At 37.9% G+C, this 24,362-nt stretch overlaps 2 protein-coding genes across 6 annotated transcripts; one reads left to right on the top strand and one right to left on the bottom strand.

The window, feature by feature from the left end:
* The first annotated feature begins 3,921 nt into the window (after positions 1–3,921).
* Positions 3,922–13,041, top strand: SSB (small RNA binding exonuclease protection factor La). Its single transcript, XM_019459030.2, has 12 exons — positions 3,922–4,052; positions 5,744–5,818; positions 7,842–7,945; positions 8,034–8,208; positions 8,874–8,981; positions 9,072–9,172; positions 10,401–10,472; positions 10,794–10,836; positions 11,226–11,366; positions 11,896–12,082; positions 12,199–12,330; positions 12,646–13,041. Exons 2-12 carry the CDS (start codon positions 5,753–5,755, stop codon positions 12,735–12,737), a joined length of 1,221 nt encoding a protein of 406 aa, XP_019314575.1. The 5' UTR covers positions 3,922–4,052; positions 5,744–5,752; the 3' UTR covers positions 12,738–13,041.
* On the bottom strand, positions 12,738–20,344 carry METTL5 (methyltransferase 5, N6-adenosine). Of its 5 annotated transcripts, none has more exons than XM_019459061.2 (8): positions 20,231–20,344; positions 19,848–20,004; positions 17,889–18,003; positions 17,342–17,523; positions 16,047–16,129; positions 15,178–15,229; positions 13,237–13,286; positions 12,738–12,841 (listed from the first exon to the last, which is right to left on the bottom strand). In XM_019459061.2, exons 2-8 carry the CDS (start codon positions 19,954–19,956, stop codon positions 12,803–12,805), a joined length of 630 nt encoding a protein of 209 aa, XP_019314606.1. In that variant the 5' UTR covers positions 19,957–20,004; positions 20,231–20,344; the 3' UTR covers positions 12,738–12,802. The 5 variants fall into 5 exon arrangements, with proteins under 5 accessions (XP_019314606.1, XP_053763803.1, XP_019314625.2 ...); XM_053907828.1 differs by having other exon boundaries at positions 20,146–20,258; XM_019459080.2 differs by lacking the exon at positions 13,237–13,286.
* Between the last annotated feature and the right edge of the window lie 4,018 nt (positions 20,345–24,362).

Raw genomic sequence — 24,362 nt, 5'->3', positions numbered from 1 at the left:
GGATGGCACAGTGGTTAAGTGTCCAACTTTTTAAAAAAATTTTTTTTATGTTTATTAATTTTTGAGAGACAGAGCGTGAGTAGGGGAGGGGCAGAGAGAGAGAAGGACACACAGAATCTGAAGCTCCATGCTCCGAGCTGTCAGCACAGAGCTCTACTGGGCACTGGAACCCACTGACCACGAGATCATGACCCCAGCCACAGTCAGACGCTTAATTGACTGAGCCACCCAGCCGGCCCTAAGCGTCCAACTCTTGATCTTCATTCAGGCCATGATCTCACAATTTGTGAGCTCAAGCCTGCGCTGGGCTCAGAGTTGATGCCCTGGAGCCTGCTTGGGATTCTGTCTCTCCTCTCTACCCCTCCCCTGCTTGTGTGCTCTCTCTCTCAAAATAAATAAATGAATATTTTTAAAAATTAAAAAACATTTTACAATGTGTTATGATTTTCTCCTCTTCATTAATTGGATTGTAAATAATCCAAAAGGCTTATTCCTTTCTTTTTTGGAATTTATTCTTCTTCCTAATCAATTGCTGCTATTGAGATGATCTAAAAATTTTTTGGTATAATTTGCTTCTTGAAGTCAAAATTATGCCCACTACCATTCTCTTTATCACTTTATCTTCATGCTCCATTAATTTTATGAATTTTTCTCAGTTCTTTATTCAATAACTCTGTGCTGACAGCTCAGAGCCTGGAGCCTGCTTCAGATTCTGTGTCTCCCTCTCTTTCTGTCCCTCTCTTGCTCACGCTCTGTCTCTCTCTCAAAAATAAATATATATTAAACATTTTTTTTAATAAATAAATAACTCTGAAACCTGTAATTTCCTCACGTTTTACTGAAATGTTCTAAAACATCTGTTCAAATTATAGATATAATGGCTTATTCTCAATTCAACTGCTTCTTAAACAGATAAGAAAAATGCCCATATCGCTTTAACACTATCAGACACTAGGCGAAATGGGATAGAGGGAAATTTGAAATGGAAAGAACACCAGTTTTAAATTTTTAAAATGTTTTATTTATTTTTGAGAGAGAGAGAGCAGGGCACGGGCAGGGGACAGCACGGGCAGGAGAGGGGCAGACAGAGAGACACAGAATCTGAAGACAGGCTCCAGGCTCTGAGCTGTCAGCAAACAGCCCAATGCAGGGCTCAAACTCAGGAACCCTGAGATCCTGACCTGAGCTGAGGCTGGACGCTCGACCGACTGAGCCACCCAGGTGCCCTGAAAGAATACCAGTTTTAATGATCTTGGTTAAAATATTTTACTTCTGCAAATTTAACAAAAACACTATCTCATGAACATGTTACTAGGATTCCTCCCAGGCTTTGGAAAGAGCTTATGTAACTGAGGGGCTCTGAAGCTTAAACTTCATTAGCTTCACTGTTAATCCACCTCTGATCTTGAGAAATCAGTATAAATATCCTCTTCCTTCCCTTGGACAAAGTGTGTTCCTGTGTTTTGTGTGCTGGATCTTCTGTTTGCTCCTCCAGATCCAGTCTCCACGGGGGAGGCGATGCATTCTGGTTGGGTCCAGCTGAAGGAGAGTACTGGTAACAGATTGGAGCAAAGGGGCAACATCCTCTGACCTTTATTTCCCTGGCTCCTTCCCTGATGTGTTGGCATGAGTTGGATGCCTCTTGTGAGGGCCCTCTCCAAACAGTCCTCTTTGTCACCACTTCCTTGTTTTATTCAGTCAGCCCTTGGGATGGTAAAAGAACCTTCATTGTTACTAGTCCCAGGATACTGCCTTATCCCTCAGTTTATTTATGCCCTGCCTACAATTTTGTAGAAAGTGGTTTATTAAACTCTTGAAATTACCCAAGTTGAGTATATCACTTTTTCCTGCTGGGACTCTGATACAGTTTGTAACATCAGCCTTGTACAGGCAACAAATTTTTGTTGTTTAACACTATCTTAACCACTTTGAAGTGTACAGTTCAATGGCATTAAACACATTCATATTGCGAAGCCATCACCACCATCTATCTCCATAATTCTTCCATCATGTAAAACTGAAACTCCGTACCCATTAAACAGTAACTCTCCATTCTCCCCTCCTCCATTCCCTGGCAATCACTATTAAGCTTCCTGTCTTTATGACTTTGACTACTCTAAGTATCTCATTTAAGTGGAATCCTATAATATTTGTGTTTTTATGAGTGGCTTATTTCACTTAGCACAATGTCCTCGGGTTCATCCATGCTGTAGCATACGACAGAATACCCTTCCTTTTTAAGGCTAAATTCCATTGTATGTGTTGAATGCCACTGTAAGTGGCATTTTAGATTTCTTCTAAAAGTTTTTTTTTTTTCTTTAACTCAGCATTGTGTGTATGAATTTCATCTATGTCAATGTAGGTACCAAGAGATGGTCTTTTAGTATATTATCCTATAAAGTTAAGCTATGAAAGAGGTGGATATTAGCAAGAAAGTCTTCACGGTGCTTTTTCTGAAAAAATGAAGCTTGCAGCTGTGTAGCCAGGAAGCTTGGCCTCTGGAAGAGAGAGGGAAGGGGAGGGAGGGGGTAGGGAGAGAAAGGGAAGAACAGAGACAGAAGCGGGAGGGGAGGGGAGAGAGAGACTAAAGGACTAGGGACCCAATAGGAACACTAAATAAATGTCCCGCAGTAAACGTGGTTTCTCGAAGTAGACTGTACCTGCAGTTCTACCCAGACACTATAGGGCATAAAGGAGCAGTTACATTTGTTTAGGTGCCACTGTTTCTAGGCAGAGTCTGGTCTTTTTATTCCCAGTGCTAAGCTCCATACCAGGACATTAGTAGGTATGTAATAAAACAGTTTGCTGAATGGATGAGTGAGAGTACTTTGACACATATTTGATGTGTTTTGTTAAATACCTAAATTCTCACTGACTTGATCAAAAAAGAAAATTAACTTTTTAATTAAGTCTGGCAGAAAGTAGAGACTAGATAAGTACTGAACTTGATGAGTGAATAAAAGAGAACCTGATTAATTTGAATTAAAATTACCTGAGTATACCTAATTTTTTTCTCATCGTCTTGATGCAATGTCTGGATTGAATCTGTAACTGCATTTTCCCCCCCAAATAAATATATTTGATCTATTTTGGGACTGCCAAAAAGCCCTGAGATCACTTAGGGATCTCAAATTTTCAAGAAAACTGAGGGGAAAATAAAGATTACTTCACAAGAAAAAAACTCCGTTAGTGACTATATTATCGTGCAAAAAGTATACTAATAGAAAAGAGTTCTAGCAGAGGTAATAGATTTCTGCATTAGATGGCATCTTGGTCTTCTAAAATTACGTTTTTTGTTTTAAATTAACGTCACCTGCTCCTCCTACTATATGCCAAGCAGTTCCCAGTAAGGAACATGTTGTATCACGTTTAATGCTCACAACTGTATGAAGTAGGTAATATTTATCATTGGCCCCACTTGATACATGAGGAACAGAGAAGCTGAGTAAATTGCCCAACGAAAAAGTCTGTAAACAAGGAGAGGCATTACTTGAGCGCAGGCAATCGGATTACAGATTCCCAGCTCCTAAACGCTCTGCTCTGTTGTTTTCTCAACCTTAAGATTCCTGAATCCCTGATTTTTAAAAATTTCACTTGCCATTTTTTTGAGAACTATCACAACGCGATAAAGTTTAGATATATATACGGATCAAGTAAAACAAATTTTTTGAGAAGTATAATCTGAAAAAAAGCCAAAACTTCATACGCATGAAGCGCCGAAGTAAGTACCGGAGATACAAACCCGGTCTAGAAATACTTAATATATATTTACCCTAACACTCTCCACCACCCTGCAGGACACTTCAAACCAATCTCCTTGGCGAGGGGGCGGGACTTCGCGGGCCGTGGGAGCCCACGGCCGGCGCGCATACTCCTTACGCGGCGCTGGCTCCAGCCGCCCGAAGCTCCGCCCACTTGGGCCGCGAGGGCTGCCGGGAAGGCCCCCATCTTCCTTACGCGCGGTAGGCCAGCCGGCGGCGCTGGGAAGTGGAGACGTTGTTGTCGCTGTTAGTGTTTTTGTGGCGTGGCTCTGTGGGACCGGGACCTTAAAGGTGAGCAACTCAGGGTGGCAAAAGAGAAGTACAAAAGGATATGCTTTGCGTGGCTGCGGCGCATTCCCTTTCCTTTCTGCCTCACGCCGGGTGCGTCCACTACTTTGGTCCGCATGTTCCGGGCGAGCGCCGCGTGGGCCGCAGCCCGAGGCGGCGCGCTGGGCTGGCCGCGGAGCGGCGCGGGCCCCGGCGAGGTGCAGAGCTGGCCCTAGAGGAATGCAGGAACCGGGGTTTCCCGCACGTGCTGGGGTCGGAGCGGGCCAGTGGTTGCTTTGGGACTGGACTCAGGCGGGTTCTTTGGATGGAGGCTGCCGGCATTCCCACTGCGTCTTCGACTTCCTATCTTCTCCGTGTTTCGGTGTCGCCGAAGGTGGACGTTTCGGGCAGTGTTTTCAGTTTCTGAGGTGGTTGGCTGTGGTGAATCGCCGGAGGCGCCCTTGGATCCCGTGGGACCAACTGGAGGTCGGGGAATGGGGGCCGCAGGTGTTCCTCTAGCGTCACCTCTCTAGGGTCTTTAGTGTCCCTCGTTCACTCACGTCAAGGATTCTGTGCGAAGTGAGAAAGTGTAGGTAATATTTCACTTCTAGTTGTACATTATCTCGTGAAACGGAAGTTTCGAAATTGGGTAGGCCAAAGAAGTCTTGTAACGACGGAACAGTTCTTTTCTGTTTCATCCTTTGCTTTGTAAGGGACCCTAGATCATGGTAATAATTTAGGAATGTAGGTTGTGGTCGGCAAACAATGCATAAGATCGAGCAAATTTTGTAGTGGAATGGCACCATACAAATACCTATTATAGGAGCTTCCAGTGTGCATCCAGATTACTGCATAGCAGTTACAGTGTGAAAAGCGATAACTTGAAGAAGTGTACCAAAGATAGTTCACTAGAGTCAGCTAGTGGCATCTATCCTTATGAGTTCTTGCAAATATATTTTTGTAAATGTGGATGACTGGGTGGTTTAATAGAGCACTGGAGGCAAGTCATTTGAAGTCAGAAAAGTTGGTTTGTGCTCCCTAGCAAACCAGCCTCACAACCTTTTTCCTTCAATGCCAACGTCAGGGAAGTGAAACAGGAAACTGGCTGTAAGGCTAACCAATATATTGGTGAATTCGGGGGCATACCCCCAGCTTAACATTATTTTAGTGCCCCCAGATTCTTAAATTATCACGTGTTCCTTAACATACAGATTTTAATCTAACCCTGATGGTAATATTTGATTTTTTCAAGTATCATTATGATACTTAATCTTCGCTGAAAAGTTTTTGGTAAGTCAGCTGTGAGTAATTTTAAAAGACGTGCAACCCACGCCAAACAAATAGAACTGAGATGGATCGAAATATACTGACAGATGGTGATCTGCTTAAAGCTGGAAATGGTTGGTAAGTAGTTGAATGGAGTTTTTGCCCAGTGCTTTCTTGATCAGCTAAGTGAAGATAACTACTTGCTTTGTTATAGAGATGGAAACGTGATTTACTGAAAGGGTTGCAGATTATCTATCCTTTTCAATGTTCCATCATTTATTCCAACATTCTTTTGTTGAAATTTGAGAATTGAGTAGAGAAATTGAAACTGAAATTAAAAATTGTTGATTTTTTAGAAAATAATTGATAACTTTAAAACATTCTTCTAGTCTTGAGTGGTATGTAAAAAAAATAATAACCTCTTTATGCCAATTTGGGAAAATTTGCAGATAGCCACAATGGCTGAAAATGGTGATAATGAAAAAATGGCTGCTCTCGAGGCCAAAATCTGTCATCAAATTGAGGTAGGATTCTTGTGATATTAAATTGCAAAAATGCGCTCTTTCTTTGAAAGGAAATGTAGAGCCTCAAAACAAATACAGAAGGAACATTTAATTTCACTATGCTGAGCTATTAAACATTTCGTGTAGAGTATTAAACATCTGGTTTGTCTTTGATACTTGGAATTAGATGAACTCACAATAGTGTAGAGTTTTGTATTAGTGAAATCAGTTTATGAAATCCAAGACCTGCAAACCTTTCAAAAGGTAACATTATAGACTAATGTTACTTTTTTGTTTTCCTTCCCCAGTTTATAAAGTGAGGATAATAGTACCCTCCTCCTCCTAAGGTTGTTGTGAAGATTACATTAGCTAATAAAATGTAAAACATTCAGAAGAGTTCCTGGCACATAATAAAAGTAAAAATTCTTTGTAAAGCAACTTCTCTGTTAAATAACACTTTATCTATTTGAAGGTCCTAGATTTGTCCGCCCAATTAAGCTAAGTTCTGGGCTGTTACAACTTTTAACAGAGTGTCTATTTTTTTTTTAATGTTTATTTTTGAGAGGGAGAGAGCAAGAGCAGGGGAGGGGCAGAGAGAGAGGGAGTGTCTATTTTCAGTCAGCATTTTTTTCAACTTAGGTATTATATTTAAATTGAAGCTTTTCAGTGTCCATAATGGCTCTGTGGGAAATTATCTCTTAATGTTTTCTGTTCTTACCAAGGAATTTCAGATCATATTATTTGGTGGTTTTTGCAATTCTCAGAACTTTTTAAGTTGCACTTCTCTGCCATTTAAAATATCCTGTGCTACAAGTTTTTGTACTAATTTCATTATATTTTGTGAAGAAAAATTACAAACTTCAGTTTATCATTTAGAAAGTACAAAGATGTGTATAGACAGAGTTAATAATGTCCCTTCCACAATCTGCCACCTCTCAAATTCTGTTCTCTTGCACTAATCAAAGTTAAAAACCTAATGAATACCCCTTCATACTTTGTGGTCAGTGCTCACACTAACATAATTCTTATTTCCTTCCCTTTCCCCATCACACATGGATGCATTTTGGGGGAGTAAAGTTTTGTGTCCTCAGTTATTTACCCAGTCCCCTGTTTGACGTAGGGTATTTCTATTTTTTTTTAGCTGTAAGAGTTCTGTGATGAGTATCTTTATATATAAATCTTGGTAAATATGTTCACTGATAAGGAGATGTTCCAGCTCAAGTGTTATACACATTTTTTAAAACCTTTGATACTTATTGCCAGTTTACATCTCCACTTGCATGACCATTTGTCTGTGTTCAGGACAGTACTAGGTATTCCTGTTTTTAGAATTTTGGCCAGTTTGTTAGGTGAAAAGTGTTATTTAATTGCTTTAAATTCCATTTCTTTGATTAATAATGAGGTTGAACTTTTATATGTTTATATTACATTCTTAGTAATTTTTTGATGTCCTTTACCCATTTTTCTATTAGGGTTTTCAGAGTTTTTTCTTCACCCTTGATTTATAAGAATTATTAACAAACTTCTTTGTCTTTTACTTTTTAGTTACTTTTGGCATTCCAAGTAGTCATACCTGGGTCTTTCCATGTATAGTTTTCTTGTCTTTTTTGCTTTTATACTGAGAAATAGTGTTTTTATGCTTAAATAAACACTTGCCTATTTTTTTTAACTTTTAAAAATTAGAGAGATTAATCAGTTTATTCCAGTTCTTTTTATTTAACAATCTGTTCTTCACACACTGATTTGAAACAAGAGGCTTCTCATATACTAAATCCTTAACTATGTTTTTAAAGACTTGATAGTCTATTCACATATCTGCTAATTACATTGTTTCAGTAATAAATTTTTGGTTTTATCTTTTTAATATGTATTGTAAGTGTTTCATTATAGTATATTTGGGAGACAATGTTTATTGCTTCTTAAGTTATGACATGTATTTTTAAAGACTAGAACATGGTGATGTAATGGTAATTAAAAAAAAACAGTTTCAGAATTGGAGTCAATATTATACAGTGCTCTGAAATATAATGTAATTATCTTGCAGTATTATTTTGGTGACTTCAATTTGCCACGGGACAAATTTTTAAAGGAACAGATTAAACTGGATGAAGGCTGGGTACCTTTGGAGATAATGATAAAATTCAATAGGTAAAAACCTTTTTAAAATCATCTTTAGAGTTTTCTGTTAACAAGTGCTACTATGAAGTTTTATGATCCTTTTATATATATTCTTCAGGTTAAACCGTCTAACAACAGACTTTAATGTGATAGTAGAAGCATTGAGCAAATCAAAGGCTGAACTCATGGAAATAAGTGAAGATAAAACTAAAATCAGAAGATCTCCAAGCAAACCCCTCCCTGAAGTGACTGATGAATATAAGAATGATGTAAAAAACAGATCTGTGTATATTGTAAGTAGGCCTTTAACAACGCACTTAATTATATCTTAAATATATCTTATTTAGAAAAACCATTTGGTAGAGTGGATAAGGATAAGGACTCAGGAATCATAGCTTTACCATTTACTGTGTGTTCCTGAGCAATGTTCCTAACCTGTCTAAGCCTTATCTTCATAAACGAGGAGAATATTTTTTACTTTATAGAACTATTATGAGAATTAAATGAAAAAAACCCTTATATACCATTGTACAAAATCTTGGGCATGTTGTAAGCACCCAGTGCCTATCAACATCTTATTTATCAATAGCCAATCTTGATAGTAATTTTCTTTAGCATCTTAATTTTTTTAAGTAGATTTTTTTTTCCTGGAAAATGTCAGACCTACAAAGGTAGATTGACTGTATAATGTACCATTATCCAACTTCAGTTATTAACACACAATTAATCTTGTTTTATCTCTGTCCCAAGTAGATTATTTTGAAGCAAATTCTAAATTAGTCACTTTTATTGCACTGGAGTACAGTGGCTCTTAACTAGAGCTGTTGTTAAACATTTAAGGGACAGAGGGAGATGGATATGTGTATCCTTGGCTTGGTTTCAAGACAGAATGAGTCAGAATTTCTGATAAATTGTTTACCTGAGAAGTCATTTGTCCATTTCTTTCTACTCTTCACAGAAAGGCTTCCCAACTGATGCAACCCTTGATGACATAAAAGAATGGTTAGAAGATAAAGGTCAAGTACTAAATATTCAGATGAGAAGAACATTGCACAAAGCATTTAAGGTACAGTTGTATGATATTAACAGACTTAATCTAGTTGAAAAATATATGGGACATACCTTTTTAAAAAGGGTTTTCTTCCCCTTTTCATAGGGATCAATATTTGTTGTGTTTGAGAGTATTGAATCTGCTAAGAAGTTTGTTGACACCCCTGGACAGAAGTATAAAGACACAGACTTGCTAATACTTTTCAAGTAAGTCTTTATGCTGATGTTTCTTTTGGCTGCTTAGTTATATGGAGTTGACACATTGGCATATAGAATTTGGAATAGCATCTCCTGTAAGGACAATATTTTTAGTATCTTTGGGCATTCCTTGATAAATACTTGACATTTGCTCAGTGGAAACTACTAGTCCTTTGAGACCTTAAGTGTTTTTTAGTACCTTTTCACTGTTAGCAGTTAATAAAGATTAAGTTTTAGTACTTATTTTGCATCTAAAACGTATAATCAAGTTAGATAGTAAAATTTGGGCTTTTGGTGTGGTTAGAGAATCAATCCCTGTACAATTTCCAGTCTGTTCTTAGTTCTCATAGTCTATACATATCTATATTTGTTAGTACAAAGGACTATTTAATATGGATTTGGATCATGTTTTTGTTTTTGAGAGAGAGTGCCCACACAGGGGAGGACGAGGGACGCAGGGAGAGGGAGGATCTGAAGCAGGCTCCTTACTCAGGATGAGCCTAATACGGGGCTCAGTCTGAGATCATGATTTGAGCCGAAATCAGGAGTCAGAGGTTTAACCTACTGAGCCACCCAGGTGCTCTGGACCACATTCTTTAGTGTGTGTGTATGTGTCAAAAATTGGGACAAACCAGAGCGTTTTGTGGTAAAGTTAGGCCATTGTCCCCTACTTTCTCATTACGCAGTCCTTCAAATGCCATGTGCTAAATCTGATGGACTTAGAGAAAACTGATGAATCGTGCAATCAGTGTTAACCCTCAAAAGTATTGTTTAATGTAATTTTCATAATAGATCTTATTCTTGGGTTTCAGAGATTGTAGAATTTTCTCCTTTTGTGAAAGTAACACTGTAGAAAATTCTATGAAACATTAAAGAATTTACATAACTTCTAGTTTACTTTTTTTTCCTACACATGAATGAGAAAACCAGTGTGAGATTATTATGGTATTGGGTTTCTTTTTGCTCTGAGATTAGATGGTAGTGATGGTTGTGCAATTCTGAATATACAAAAAAAAAAAATTGAGTTGTAGACTTTTAAAAGTTGTAAGTTTTATGGAATATGAATTGGTTTTTAGTAAAGCTATTAAAATAAGTAACTTCCTTGACATCTTTTGAATTTTTAGGTAATTATGTTGATAGAAAATGTAACATTCCTTCCTGTGCTTAAATCACTCAAAATAATTTGCATCTTATCTTTGTTCTCATGAACTCAGTCCCTATATTTTGTGTTCTTTAGGGAAGATTACTTTGCAAAAAAAAATGAAGAAAGAAAGCAAAATAAAGTGGAAGCTAAATTACGAGCTAAACAGTAAGTACGTTGAGCCAGTCATTTTAATTCCTTAAAGGTTTAACAGGGATAGAGTTAATGGTTCTGGGAAGTGGCGCTTGATGATGAGTTCTGAAATGAGTAGCAGTAGATTTTTCTTTTGCTAGTGAAACATTGAGATCTTAAGCTGCCTTGATAATCTGGGGGCCACATTGTGTTGCATTCCAGCCTTGAACAATCAGAAAACTTACGGACTGGCTTTGATTACTAAGCAGTGTATGATCGTGATTGAGGTTAACTTTATCAGGATTTAATTTTTTCGTGCAGTAAAAGGAAACGTTCTAACTAACATTTCTTTTGTAGAGAGCAAGAAGAAAAACAAAAGTTAGCAGAACATGCTGAAATGGTAAGTATGTATTATTGGTATCCAAAGAAATCATTAATTCAAATTTATGAGACTAAAAAGCGAGGACTTTTTGAGGCATGTCTATAGTTGTTACAGTACAAAAGTCATAGCCCAGTAATATTGCCTAAAATCATGATTTATCCAGAGAAGTAACTTAATAACTAGATTTATTTATTAACATATATACCTAAGTAAATATTACTTGTTGAAGAAATTAAGTTAAAATCAAGCTGTTGTGGAACAAGGGATGACATAGGAAAATGCACTGTTAAACTACTTCAAAATAGCATTTTAACTTATAGCCTTTTCCATGTATTAGGTATAGAGTGGTTTAAGCTGTTTGTGGTTGCTTTTAAGAAACTTCTTTGTTGCTTTGTATGTTTTTATAGAAATCTCTAGAAGAGAAGATTGGCTGCTTGCTGAAGTTTTCAGGGGAGTTAGATGATCAGACCTGTAGAGAGGATTTGCACATCCTTTTCTCAAGTCATGGTGAAATAAAATGGATAGACTTTGTCAGAGGAGCAAAAGAGGTTTGGAAACATTCATGTGCTTTTTAGCAATCAGTTTAAAAATCCATAGAAACTTTTATTTTTTATTTAGTTTTTAAATGTTTACTTCTTTAGAGAGTGGGGGACAGAGCATGAGTGGGGGAGGGTCAGAGAGAGGGAGACACAGAATCTGAAGCAGGCTCCAGGCTTTGAACCTGCCACCCAGGTGCCCCGAAACTTATCTTTTAGAAGACAACATTAGTAGAAATAAAATAATTTTTTAATTAATGTGTTTATGAAATAGTTTTTACTTATTCATTTACTTTCCATTTTGTTACTGCCATCACTGGATGTGATGTCTGATATTTTCTGAATTATACTATGAATAACTGTTGATATTAGTGACTATGAGTTTTGTAGTAACTTCCTTCCTGAAGTTTAGTAAAATTCATTGAAATTGGTAATGGCATTGAAGATTTGCAAGGTAGGAAAAATAACTCGACAAAGGAATTAACTACGGATCTAAAAAAAACCTTAAGGGTGTGGCTTTCATTGTCTGTCTTTGGTATAGGGGATAATTCTTTTTAAAGAAAAAGCTAAGGAAGCACTGGATAAAGCCAAAGATGCAAATAATGGTAACCTACAATTAAGGAACAAAGAAGTGACGTGGGAAGTACTAGAAGGAGATGTGGAAAAAGAAGCATTGAAAAAAATCATAGAAGATCAACAAGAATCTCTAAACAAATGGAAGTCAAAAGGTCATTAGTTCCGATTTGTCTTTGACCATTGGTTATTTTAACTCATTTGCTTGTTCAGAGACGCTGACAAGAGATTTAAAATATTTCTTAATGGATTTCTCATTATGTTTCTATAGGTCGCAGATTTAAAGGAAAGGGAAAGGGAAATAAAGCTGCCCAGACTGGGTCGGCTAAAGGAAAAGTACAGTTTCAGGGCAAGAAAACAAAATTTGATAGTGATGATGAACACGATCAAAATGGTGCATCCGGTAAGTTTTTCTAAGTCCTTTGGTACTTTCATGAGAAATTATTTGTGGGAAAGGACAGCAATGTGGGTTTTTCAACTTCTGTATAGTGACATTCTTAGACAGTGATTTTACACAAGTTATCCTGTTTTACAAGTAGAAAACAAAAGATGTTTGGAAGATAAGTTTAGAGAGCAGAAGATCTGTACTAAAGGAAAAGCCTTCTCATTGGTGTTGGGAAGTTGTTTTTAAACAGAACTATTTTTGATAATTATGCTCAGTATTAAAATAGAGTAATGCCTATATAGTGAACATAACAAAAATTCTGTTATTGTGTAGGACCAGCAAAAAGAGCAAGAGAAGAAACAGACAAAGAAGAGGAACCTGCATTAAAACAACAGAAAACAGAAAATGGTGCTGGAGACCAGTAGTTTAGTAAAAAAAAATTTTTATTCATTTTAATTAGGTTTTAAGCTGCTTTTGTCTTTAGACGCTTTTAAAAAGAAAACCGAATTAGGTCCACTTCAATATCCACCTGTAAGAAAGGAAAGTTTTTTGTTGTTTAACTTGTCTTTTTTGTTATACAAATGAGGATTTTTTTTTTTAATGTATAGTTCTGTTTGTGTTATTTCAAATGATTTAAATATCAAAAGATCTTTCCAGTAAATTGCCTTTGTAATATGAGAATGTATTAGTACAAACTAATAAAATATGTACTATATAAAAAAGCAAAAACCTAGTTTTTTTTTTGTGTCTAAAGCATATGAGAAAGAATTTACTTAAACCAGAATATTAGCTGTTTTCCCATAGATAATTATTCTATCTCCTGCTGGCTTTCTGTATGTACTCTGGCAACTTGTTAACACTGGAAACACTCATTGAAAAGTTCTTCAGTACTGAATGTAGATAAGCCAGAATCAAGAGACTTACTGATTTCTTTTTATGAAATTTGTATGATGCTGGCAGGTCATATCGCAACTCTATAAAACAAAAGTCATCTAAGAATAAAAATTACATTTCTAAACATTTACCACCCCTGACATATATATACATACATTCAAAAAATTAAGGAAGTACTTAAATTAACCCTGGTAAGGAGAACATTTGACTTGCTATTTCCCTGAGATTAGCTATGGCTAACTGAGGTTGGCATTTTTGTTATTTTGGTCATTTATACCATAATTTGAGGTTATGGGGAAGAGTGTGAAAGGGAACAGTTGGGGTGCTTGGGTGGCTCAGTCGGTTAAGTGTCCGACTTTAGCTCAGGTCATGATCTATGGTTTGTGGGTCTGAGCCCCATCTTGGGCTATGCGCTCTCAGCTCAGAGCCTGGAGCCTGCTTCAGATTCTGTCTTCCTCTTTCTCCACCCCTCCCCGTTAGCACTCTTTCTCAAAAATGAATAAACATTAAAAACCAAAATGGTTGAACAAAAGAGATAGTACCTTTCTATTTTTAATTTCCTAATAATCTATAGCTGGCGATCATAATCATGCTTATTTTTTAATTTCTTCTCTGGATTTTAGTATTGGTAGTAAGTAATTATTTTCCTACTAAGCTCTCAAATGAAAATCCATTTTTCATAATCTAAGAAATAACGTAGGTTCTCCAAACTTAACACTTTTAGAGGGATGGCAATGAGACAGCCTATTCTTCACGTTTCCCAACATAAATTCTAACTCTATAGGCTACAGCTCTCAAATTTTAATGTGCAGTCAATCATCTTCAAATCAAATCTTTTTGAAATGTGTATTTCAGTAAGTCTGGGTGGACCCTAGAATTATGCAAGACTCCTCTCCCAAGTGATGTCAATAGTATGGTCTGAGGACATTTGGAGTAGCAAGGCAGTGGTTTGGTATATGTGGAATTGTTTTAAGGTGCTCCAGGTTGCATATTCTAATACCTTAAACTAGGTATAGAATGACAGTATTGGGTAAATAGGAAGACTGTATAATTACATTACTAATTATTATTAATAATACCTGATCTAGTTACCACAGTGCTAATCCTGGACAGTATATTATCAAATAAAGATATTTCCCCTATTGTATTCTTATTTCAGGCCTTCCAAATTATTTGGATTTACAGTTAGCTCCTAGTTACAGGTTCTGCCCATTTTGATGTTTGTGAATATTACCCAATTTATTAATAAAAATGTATCAAACATTTACAGTGTGGATGATTACATCCTATCCCCCACTAAAAGAAAAAAACTTAATGTTCTTTGACTTCAGGGACAATTAGAAAATTGAAATAGAAAAGTAATCGGGGAGCCTCGGTGGCTCGTTTGGTTAAGCATCTGACATCAGCTCGTGATTTCACAGTTTACACGCCCAGTAGGGCTCTGTGCTGACAGCTCAGCCTGGAGCCTACTTCGGATTCTGTGTCTCCCTCTCTCTCTGCCCCTCCTCTGCTTGTGCATGTGCGTGCTCTCTCTCAAAAGTAAACAAACATTAAAATTTTAATTAAAAAAAAAAAGTAATGAGGCATAATCTGGTGGTATTTTCCATGAATGGATTTCACACAGGTCTGACCCACTCCAAGCCCAAGATCTTAAGTCACTACGATGCTATATATTGTTCTGAGCCCGGTGTGACCAAATAGTTGGGTGCTATTATAAATTTTCAGTAAAATGCATAAATTGAGACAGTTTTAGCCAAACACTCTACCCTGCCTTTGCTTCATTTCCAACCCATTACCTGTTACTTCATTTCCATTACCCATCACCTAAACTGAATTTTGCTAAACTGAAAACATGTTCTATGATATCTTTTCTCAGCATCTATATACAAAATCTGGTTGGGCTGATATATATTGTCCTTAAATAATTAGGATTTAGATTTGTTTTGTGAAAAACTTAAAAAATTGTCTTACCTGCAATAATATCTATCTTGATTTTCCATTCTGTAGCTTTCTTTTGAATATGCTGAAGATAACATGTTAATGTGAGCTGATTTTTAAAATAAGTTTTTGAAAATTGCTTTACTGCTAATATTTCATATTGAGTTTTCAAGCTTTTATATTTCATTAGACCCTTAAAATTTTTTCAACTGGATGGGTAGTATTTTGAAAATAAGAAACCAAGCCATTTCAATACTGTAAGTGTAGCAGTGAGTACAGTAGTATAGGTGGTAAAGCTGAATTCAAGTACTTTGACCAAGAAAGCTAAATTCAAGTACTTTGACCAGGATAACACAGGGAAACCATAGTCTGGATATGAACCTCGGCAGTCTGGCTCTACAGTCTGTGTCCTTGATCACTATGTTATATTGATAGATAATATACCCAGTGTTCTAGAATACATCTTACATACTCCCATATGTTACATGCTGGCAAGAAGAAGAATGGAAGAGGTAGGTTCTGAATTCAAATCAGTTTAGCTCCAGGCTCAGTGTTCTTAAAAATCAGGTCTTACTGCCTCCCTCATGCACACAAAAGGACAATGGGAGTACCAGGACTTAGCTAACTAGGACATATTATAACTGTAGTTATACCACACTTCTTAAGTCTCTTTCCTGGTACCAGTTCCTGCCTGAGCAAATCTGTGGCAAAAGAAGTTATGTAAGGCTGGGAGAAAGCTAATCACAAATGCTAGCTACTTAAAGGGAAAATTCAGTTTCTAAGTGCCAGATGTTTATAAAGGTCAGGAGAAATAGATACCTTGGTAATTAGTATTCACAACAAATCCTTAAAAACACTGTCATGAATTTTAAATTGACAATATCATGATGATTTGAACTTACATCTCTAGTGGAGGATTTGTGTAAAGAGTACACTGCTGTTCTTGCCATTTCCAAAGCAGTCTTCAGAAATGCCATATCTGTCCCTGTTAAGATAGAAAAAGCTCCTGTTTACATTATATATCTGTTATCAAAATAAAAGATTAAATGACTACCAGGTATTAAAAACTTTTTTTTTCCAAATTCCAAAAGACACTTCAAATTGTTCCTTCAAAAAGACAGGATACAAATAAGTAAAATATCTAAATATCTTTTAAAGTTGATAGAATAAAACCAGAATTATACTATCTTGGTTAAATAAGGCTAAAGTAAAACTTTTAATATTCCAAATTAACAGCTTTCAAGGAAGAAGAGAACAGGAACAATAGTAATCAGAATCAGATGGGGGCTGGAGGGAAAACTTTTCATATCTTCTTACCAACTTCCTACCCTCCTTGCCCAAAGCATACACAAAATAAATAGCCAGAGTCCGTCACTGTTACTAATGGATACATGTTGAAACCCTCATGTGTTAAGGCATCAAAAAGAGGTTTTTAGAAGCATAACAGCCTTGGGGTGCCTGGGTGGCTCAGTTGGTTAAGTGTCCGCCTTTGGCTACGTCATGATCTCATGGTTCATGAGTTTGAGCCCCACATTGGGCTCTGTGCTGAGAGCTCAGAGCCTGGAGCCTGCTTCGAATTCTGTATCTCCTGCTCTCTGCTCCTCCCCTGCTTGCACTCTGACTCTCTCTCAAAAATAAATCAACATTAAAAAATTTTTAAAAAAGTATAACAGCCTTTACAGGATTATTATAATCATTCATAAGGGTTAGGTAAGTCATTCTTGAAAGCACAGTATAAATAGTAAATGAATAAAAAGACTATTCACTTAGTACAAATAGATGAAAACAAAGATCGAAAAATTCGATTCCCTAGCCATGCATTAAAAAATTCAAATTGTATGGGACGCCTGGGTGGCTCAGTCAGTTGAGCATCTGACTTCAGCTCAGGTCATGATCTTGCGGTTTATGAGTTCGAGCCCCGCGTTGGACTCTGCTGACAACTCAGAGCCTGGAGCCTGCTTCAGATTGTGTGTGTGTGTGTCTCTCTCTCTGCCCTTCCCCCAACTCACACTCTCTCCTTCAAAAATAAATACACATTTAAAAAAATTTTTTTAACTGAAATTGTACTAATTACATAGGTAAGAGATGGTTTATTTAATGAATAGTGATAAAATCATTTAGCCCAATCAATAAGAAAATGACTTTTAAAACTTGCTTTTCTACAAATACAGCAGTACACATGATTCTTGTTACTAACCTTTATTATTTTTGGTCCCAAAGGGAGGATTCATAATTACTGTATCAAATGACTTGGACATTCTTTTAGATAATGAGCACACATCACACTGAACCATGTCAACATTTGTTAACTCAAACTCCTCCACATTCCTATTAAATATTTCCAATGCATCTTCATCTATGTCAAATCCAACACACAGCCTATAATACAAAACACAAAGAGTGACTACTTATAGCTCCCAAGTCAAAACAATGACAAAATCAAAACCATATACTTTTTTAACCCAACTGGCAAAGTAAGAGTGAGTATTGCCTTTCAACAGCATGATTTCCCCACCTGGCAAGGGTTGGAAACTGAGATGTGTATAAGGGAGGCATCTGATAGCTGCTGTTAACCATTTTGTGTTTTAATTTTTTTGTTGTTGTTCTGCTCATTCATAATGTACTCAGTATCAGATTCTTGCTCCCCTCATCTCATACTGTAGAGTCTCATAAATCAGTTAATTCTACTTATGTTTCTTATTAAGGCCATCCTATACCCAAACATTACATACAGGATCACCTACCCAGCTCCTAACATTGCAGTTCCGATGCTAAGAACTCCACAACCACATCCTAGATCTGCAACCACTTTATTTTCAATGTCATCATATGTATTATGGATTGTATAGAGCATACACGCTAAAAGATAAAAAACATATTAGGAAATAAGAGCAAGTTGATGACCAAAATCCAATTCATGTAAATGACTAACATAATTTCTTGTTTTGCATTATTCTTCCCCAAATGGTGTTCCAGATTATTTTTAAAAACATATAAAGAACAATAATGCACACCAGTGGCTCCCAAAAACTACTCTGCTGACAATGCCAGGAATGACAAAACTCAAAATAAAATAGAAAAATAAGGTTAAAATGTTTTTTCCTCAGCCTGTTCAAAACATTGCCATACACACATATACATTAGTTCTTTATTTGATGTTGAAATGTAAATAAGTTTAAAAAATGTCTTTGTCAAAATATCAACCTGGCAACCCTGTGTCAGTCTCCAAACTGTTTTGAAATTTTACTGATCTGTGAAATCTGTAAGTCTGGGAGCCACTAATATTGAACAACATTAACATTAAAATGGCACAGAACTTCTTGGCAACAAGTTTGTTACTAGAACACAGGTACCCTAAGTTCAAGATAGAATGGGAAAGGAGAAGTCCTATATCCACAATATAGCTTTTAGACACATATTCTCATGATCTACAGATATATATGCATATCTACTAATGAGAACTAATAAGAGAACTGAGGAGCACAGCGGAAGCTGCTGAGATCAGAAAGCAATCTTTCAAATACACAAAGATGTGGGATATATACTAAAAGTTAAGCGTGAGTAACACCACTGATATCTCCCTGTGGATATCTGAACCCAGCAAGAATTACTGGCCATCACTGATGCCCTAGGATCCAGGGGTTTTATGAAAAACACAATTAGAGGGATACTGCAGTCTGACTGCTGTCCCAATTACTGCTGCAGGTGTTAGTGACTTCGAGCTGGTATCTCAAAGAATTAGTACATCCACGTGCATGGTGCACCATGGGTATGAAACATGGATTAAAAAAAATTAGACTTCACTAAGAAACCCTACAGCCAGAATACATTAAAGAAGTCATCTAGGAGCACCTGGGTGGCTCAGTTGGTTTAGTGTCCAACTTCAACTCAGGTCATGATCTCACAGTTTGTGAATTTGAGCCCCACATCAGGCTCTGTGCTGTCTCCCTCTCTCTCTGCTCCTCTCCCACTCATACTCTGTCTCTCTCTCTCTCTCTCTCTCAAAAAAAAAAAAAAAAAAAGTCATCTAAATTGAGAAAATAGGTCTTAACCCAGACACAGTTTTGTGCCAGTTTGCTTGGAGTTCTGACAATACTTTGGAGTTAAGTGCAGGTATGCATGTATTTTCCTTGATTTTCATTGACTGCTTAGAAACAGAACTATGTTGGAGCTGGCAGGGATTCCCAAATTAATTTTCCTAAGACTCCTCAGTGACTCTGGTAATAGATTTACTAAATATGAATATTTTTTCCTGTTTTCTCCTGTACTCCCAATATCAATCTCTTACATTAACACTGATGATTCTGGGTCATTAAAAATTGAAACTCATCCTCATCCTTATAGCATCTATTCTGGATTTGTTAAACTCAGTTCTTTGGCTACCAACCCTAGTATTCATTCATTGTGTGAACACGACCGAGAAATTCTTTACCCTCAAGGAGTTTATGGTATAAAGACAGAAACAAACATTAAAATGATGTCTGACAGTGTTAAGGGGTGTGCAGAAAACTAAACAGTAAAACAATAAAGGGGGGGGCTGTCTTTAGCTGCAGTGTCAAAATAGTCCTCTCTAACGTGCTATGCAATCTCAGAGCAGAATTCCTCTAGACGTTCTTTGTATTCAAATAACTTCCATTTTCATTATGGAGTAAGTAGACGGGACTAACCCTGGGAAGCAAAGACCTGGTCACCAGCCGCCCTACCTGCAATGTGCGGCCTGGTAGGATACTGTTCTAGAAGTAGCTTGGGCTTTTCGAATCCATCCACTTGTTGCAGGCGACTTTCTAGTTCCTTAAGCCTTAATTTCTTCATTTTTTTTTTTTTTAAAGTGTGGGGTCGCAGGATTTACCGGCACTGGATCTGCAGGAGAAACCCATTTAACCTGCATCTCGCCCCCCCATCTATCCCCGGCCCCACGCCCACCCCCACGCCCACCCCCACGCCTTTTTTCATCGCCGCAGGCCGGGGCTGGACTGTGGAGGCGGGGAGCAAAGCGCACACCCAGCCCAGGCTGTTCAAGCTTTCCTTTCAGCGCCAGCGGCAGGCGGAGCCTGGGGCCAGCCTCCGATCCGCCCGCAGGTTATACCGAGCCGATCTCGGGCCCCTCGGAGACCCGCAGCGGCTGCAGCCCGGAGTCAACACAACGCTCCTCGCGCCGCGTCAGGGCGCTCCGGGAGACTGCTCGCGCCTGGACCGGGGCCGGAAGCGCTGCCACGCACGCGCGGCCGTGTCCGCTGCCCGGCGGCCCCGCTCCGAGCTGCAACAGCGGCCCCGCGGACGGGTTCCGCTGGCGACCCGGGAGCATCACCCACCGGTGGACGCCGGTAGAGCCGTCCCTTCTCGAAGCTACGAAACCGGACCCCGCCGCCTCTCACAGGGCCAAAACCCTCTACCTTTCCTTGAGTACCTGCAGGCCCCCAAAGGATGAGGGAAGAAAGGTGAAAGCAAGGGTGAAAAGTCACGGTGGCTTTGTGTTAACACCTGGTTTAGCCCTGTCTTCCAGTCTCAGGAGGCCCGTCTCAAAAAGTAACTATTTCCACTTACCTTTGCCTCCTTGGCCAGTCGCATGCCCTGCTTTGTTTTACATTCGTTTCCCTCTTTTTAGGTTACCTGTGTCACTTAAGTTGAACACTCACAGGGTGGTGATGTCAGAAAATGTAAGGAAGACAGTTTAAATGAAGGAATGGGTAGTGTGTCAAATGAAGGGGAGGGGTCAGCTTTCATAGAATAGACGCAGAAAGCAAGTTGTGGTGGATTGTGAAATGAATGGAAGTTTAGGAATTAAAGCCAATGTGAACAGTTAAGAACCGTCGCTATGAAAAGTGAGAATAGTTGGTGCTAAGTAAGGTTGGGGGAAGGTTGTTTTGTTTTGTTTTGTTTTGTTTTTAACTGTGGCAGGAGACATGAGCACACCTAAATTCAGACAGGATAGCGCTTATAGAAAAGCAGACGTTTAAAAAATACAAGAAGAAAGGACGCCTGGGTGGCTCAGTTGGTTCAGCATAGGACTTCAGCTCAGGTCTTGATCCTTCGGTTTGTGAGTTGAAGCCCCAAATAGGGCTGTCTGCTGTCAGTGCAGATCCCGCTTTGGATCCTCTGTACCCTCCTCTTTTTGCCCCCCCCCCCCCCCCACCAAATAAATAAACCATTAAAATACAAGAAGGATATTGGAAGGAGTTAGGATCCTGAAAAAATAGGATCCTGTGCATAAGTGAAAGAATTGCCCTTAATCTGGAGAATGGCCATACTTCATTATTAAAGGAAGGGAAACAAAAGGAGTGGATGGATGAGGATGGGTGAGAATGAACTAGAGAGAGTGGTGTCTGAAGCTATTTCCTATGAAGAATAAAACTCAAAGTTACCTGTTATGAAGATTAAGGGAATTAAGATATGTAAAGTTCCTACTGTGTAAAGCTACCACATAAAATTGTCACATAACAAATGCCCAATAAATGTTAGTTTTTGTTGATGGTGGTGGTGGTATCTATAGAGGAGGAGGTGGCTAGAGTAAGGAGGTGGAGCCAAACGAATGATTGAAACTAGCCTGGTATGTGGAAGGACAATGAATTCATCTGAAGTCGAAGGCAATTTTTTTCTTTCTTTTTTTTAGAGATGAAGATTTTACTTTGAGATAATTGTAGATTCGTATATAACCATAAAAAATAGTACTTAGAGGTGCCTGGGTGGCTCATTTGGTTAAGCATCAGACTTCAGCTCAGGTCATGATCTCATGGTTTGTGAGTTCAAGCCCCACATTGGACTCTCTGCCGTCAGTGCAGAGCCCACTTCATATACTCTGTCTCCCTCTCTCTCTGCCCTCTTCCTGCTCATTCTCTCTCTTTCTCAAAAATAAATAATAAAAAAATAATACTTAGAGATCCTGTGTATCTTTGCCCCCAGTTTCCCCCAATAATTACATTTCATAAAACTATAGTATGGTATTACAACTAAGATATTGACAGTGATACAGTCAAGACAGCATTTCCTTTACCACAAGGATCCATGATGTTACACTTTTGTAGCCACACCTACTTCCTTCCAGCCCTCCATAACCCCTGACAACTATTAATCTGTTCTCCATTTCTAGAATTTTGTCATTTCAAGAACTTCATATAAATGGAGGCATACAGTATGTAAACTCTGGGGAATTTTTTTCACTCACCATAATTCTCTGGAGAACCTTCTAAAGTTATGTGTATCAACAATTTGTTTCCATTTATTGCTGTGGTATGCATGTACCAGAGTTTGTTTAAACATTCACCCACTGAAGAATATCTGCGTTGCTTCAAGTTTTGTCTATTACAAATAAAGCTGCTATGAAAATTCATGTACAGTATGTGTGTGAACATAAGTCTTAATTTCTGTGGGATAAATGCTCAGAAGCACAATTACTGGGTCATATGGTAAATCCATGTTTAGCTTTTAAAGAAACTCCAAACTTGTCCAGAGTGGGTATATCATTTTACATTCCCATCCATCATATATGAGTGACCCAGTTTCTCTGCAGCCTAGCCAGCATTTAGGGTTGCCACAATTTTTCTTTTTAGCTATTCAGTTGGTGTATATTGATATCTCATTGAGGTTTTAATTTGCACATCCTTAATGGCTAATGACATTGTACACTTTTTCATGTGCATATTTACCACCTGTATATCCTTTTTGGTGAAATGTCTGTTCATTTCTTTTGCCTATTTTCTTTTAATTTTTATTTTTAGAAAGAGAGCACAAGTTGGGGAGAGGGGCAGGAGAGAAAGAGAATCTCAAGCAGGCGCTATGCTCAGCATGGAGCCTGACGCAAGGCTCAATCTCACAACTCTGGGATTGTGACCTGAGCTGAAATCAAGATTTGGAAGCTCAACTGACTGAGCCACCCAGGCACCTCTTTTTTGCCTATTTCTAATTGAATGTGTTTTATTTACAGTTCAGTTTTGAGATTTGTTAATATAGATTCTTGTCCTTTGTCAGATATGTGGTTTCCAAATATTTTCTCTCAGTTTGTAGCTTTTTTAATCCTTTATTGCAGAATAAAAATTTTCAATTTTAATAAAATCCAGTTTATCAACTTTTCTTTTCATGAATCAGTCTTTGATGTCAAGTCTAGGAACTCTTTGGCCCTAAAACTCAAAAAGATTTGCTCCTATGTTTTTCTGTAAAGGTTTTATAGTTTTCTGTTTAATATTTAAGTCTGTGAATTCATATCAAGTTATTTGTTATATAAAATTTGAGATTTCAGTGGAGCTTTTTTTCTTTATTTATTTTTTTTTAATTTTTTTTTAACGTTTATTTATTTTTGAGACAGAGAGAGACAGAGCATGAACGGGGGAGGGGCAGAGAGAGAGGGAGACACAGAATCGGAAGCATGCTCCAGGCTCTGAGCCATCAGCCCAGAGCCCGACGCGGGGCTCGAACTCACGGACCGCGAGATCGTGACCTGAGCTGAAGTCGGACGCTTAACCGACTGAGCCACCCAGGCGCCCCTGGAGTCTTTTTTTCTATGAATGTCCAATTTGCTATAGCACCATTTGTTGAAAAGGCTACGCTCTCTCCATTATTGCTTTGTACCTTTGTCAAAAATCAGTTGAGTATATTTGTGTGAGTCAATTTCTGGATTTTCTACTCTGTTCTATCAACCTGTGTGTCCGTACATCTTCCAATACCACATAGTATAAAACTGAAGCTATATAATAAATCCTGAAATTAGGTAGTTTGAGTCCTTCCACTTTATTCTTCTTTTTAAAAGTTGTTTTGGGGCGCCTGGATGGCTCAGTCAGTAGAGCATGTGACTCTTGTTCTTGGGGTCTTGACTTTGAGCCCCATGTTGGGTGTAGGGGAAAAAAAAGAAATAATTTTAACTATTCTAACTCCTTTATCTTTCCATATAGATTTTAGAGTAAATTTACCAATATTATAGAAAATGTTGTTGGGATTTTTATAGGAATTGGGTGAAACCTATATGTCAGTTTGTGAAGAACTGATGTCTTCACTACATTGATTCTTCCAATTCATGAATACAGTGTCTTTCCATTTACTTAGATCTTCTTTGATTTCTTTCATCATCATTCTGTAGTTTTCTGCATATAACTCCTATACATGTTTTGTTAGACTTATGCTTAAGTATTAAATTTTTTTTAATGTTTATTTTTGGGAGGGGGGAGGGGCAGAGAGACAGGGAGACAGAGGATATGAAGTCGGCTCTGTGCTGACAGCAGAGAGCCCCA

Source organism: Panthera pardus, unplaced genomic scaffold, assembly GCF_024362965.1.
Source record: "Panthera pardus isolate Hobbes unplaced genomic scaffold, ASM2436296v1 HiC_scaffold_10, whole genome shotgun sequence".
Taxonomy (NCBI): domain Eukaryota; kingdom Metazoa; phylum Chordata; class Mammalia; order Carnivora; family Felidae; genus Panthera; species Panthera pardus.
This window is presented reverse-complemented; position numbering and strand designations above follow the sequence as displayed.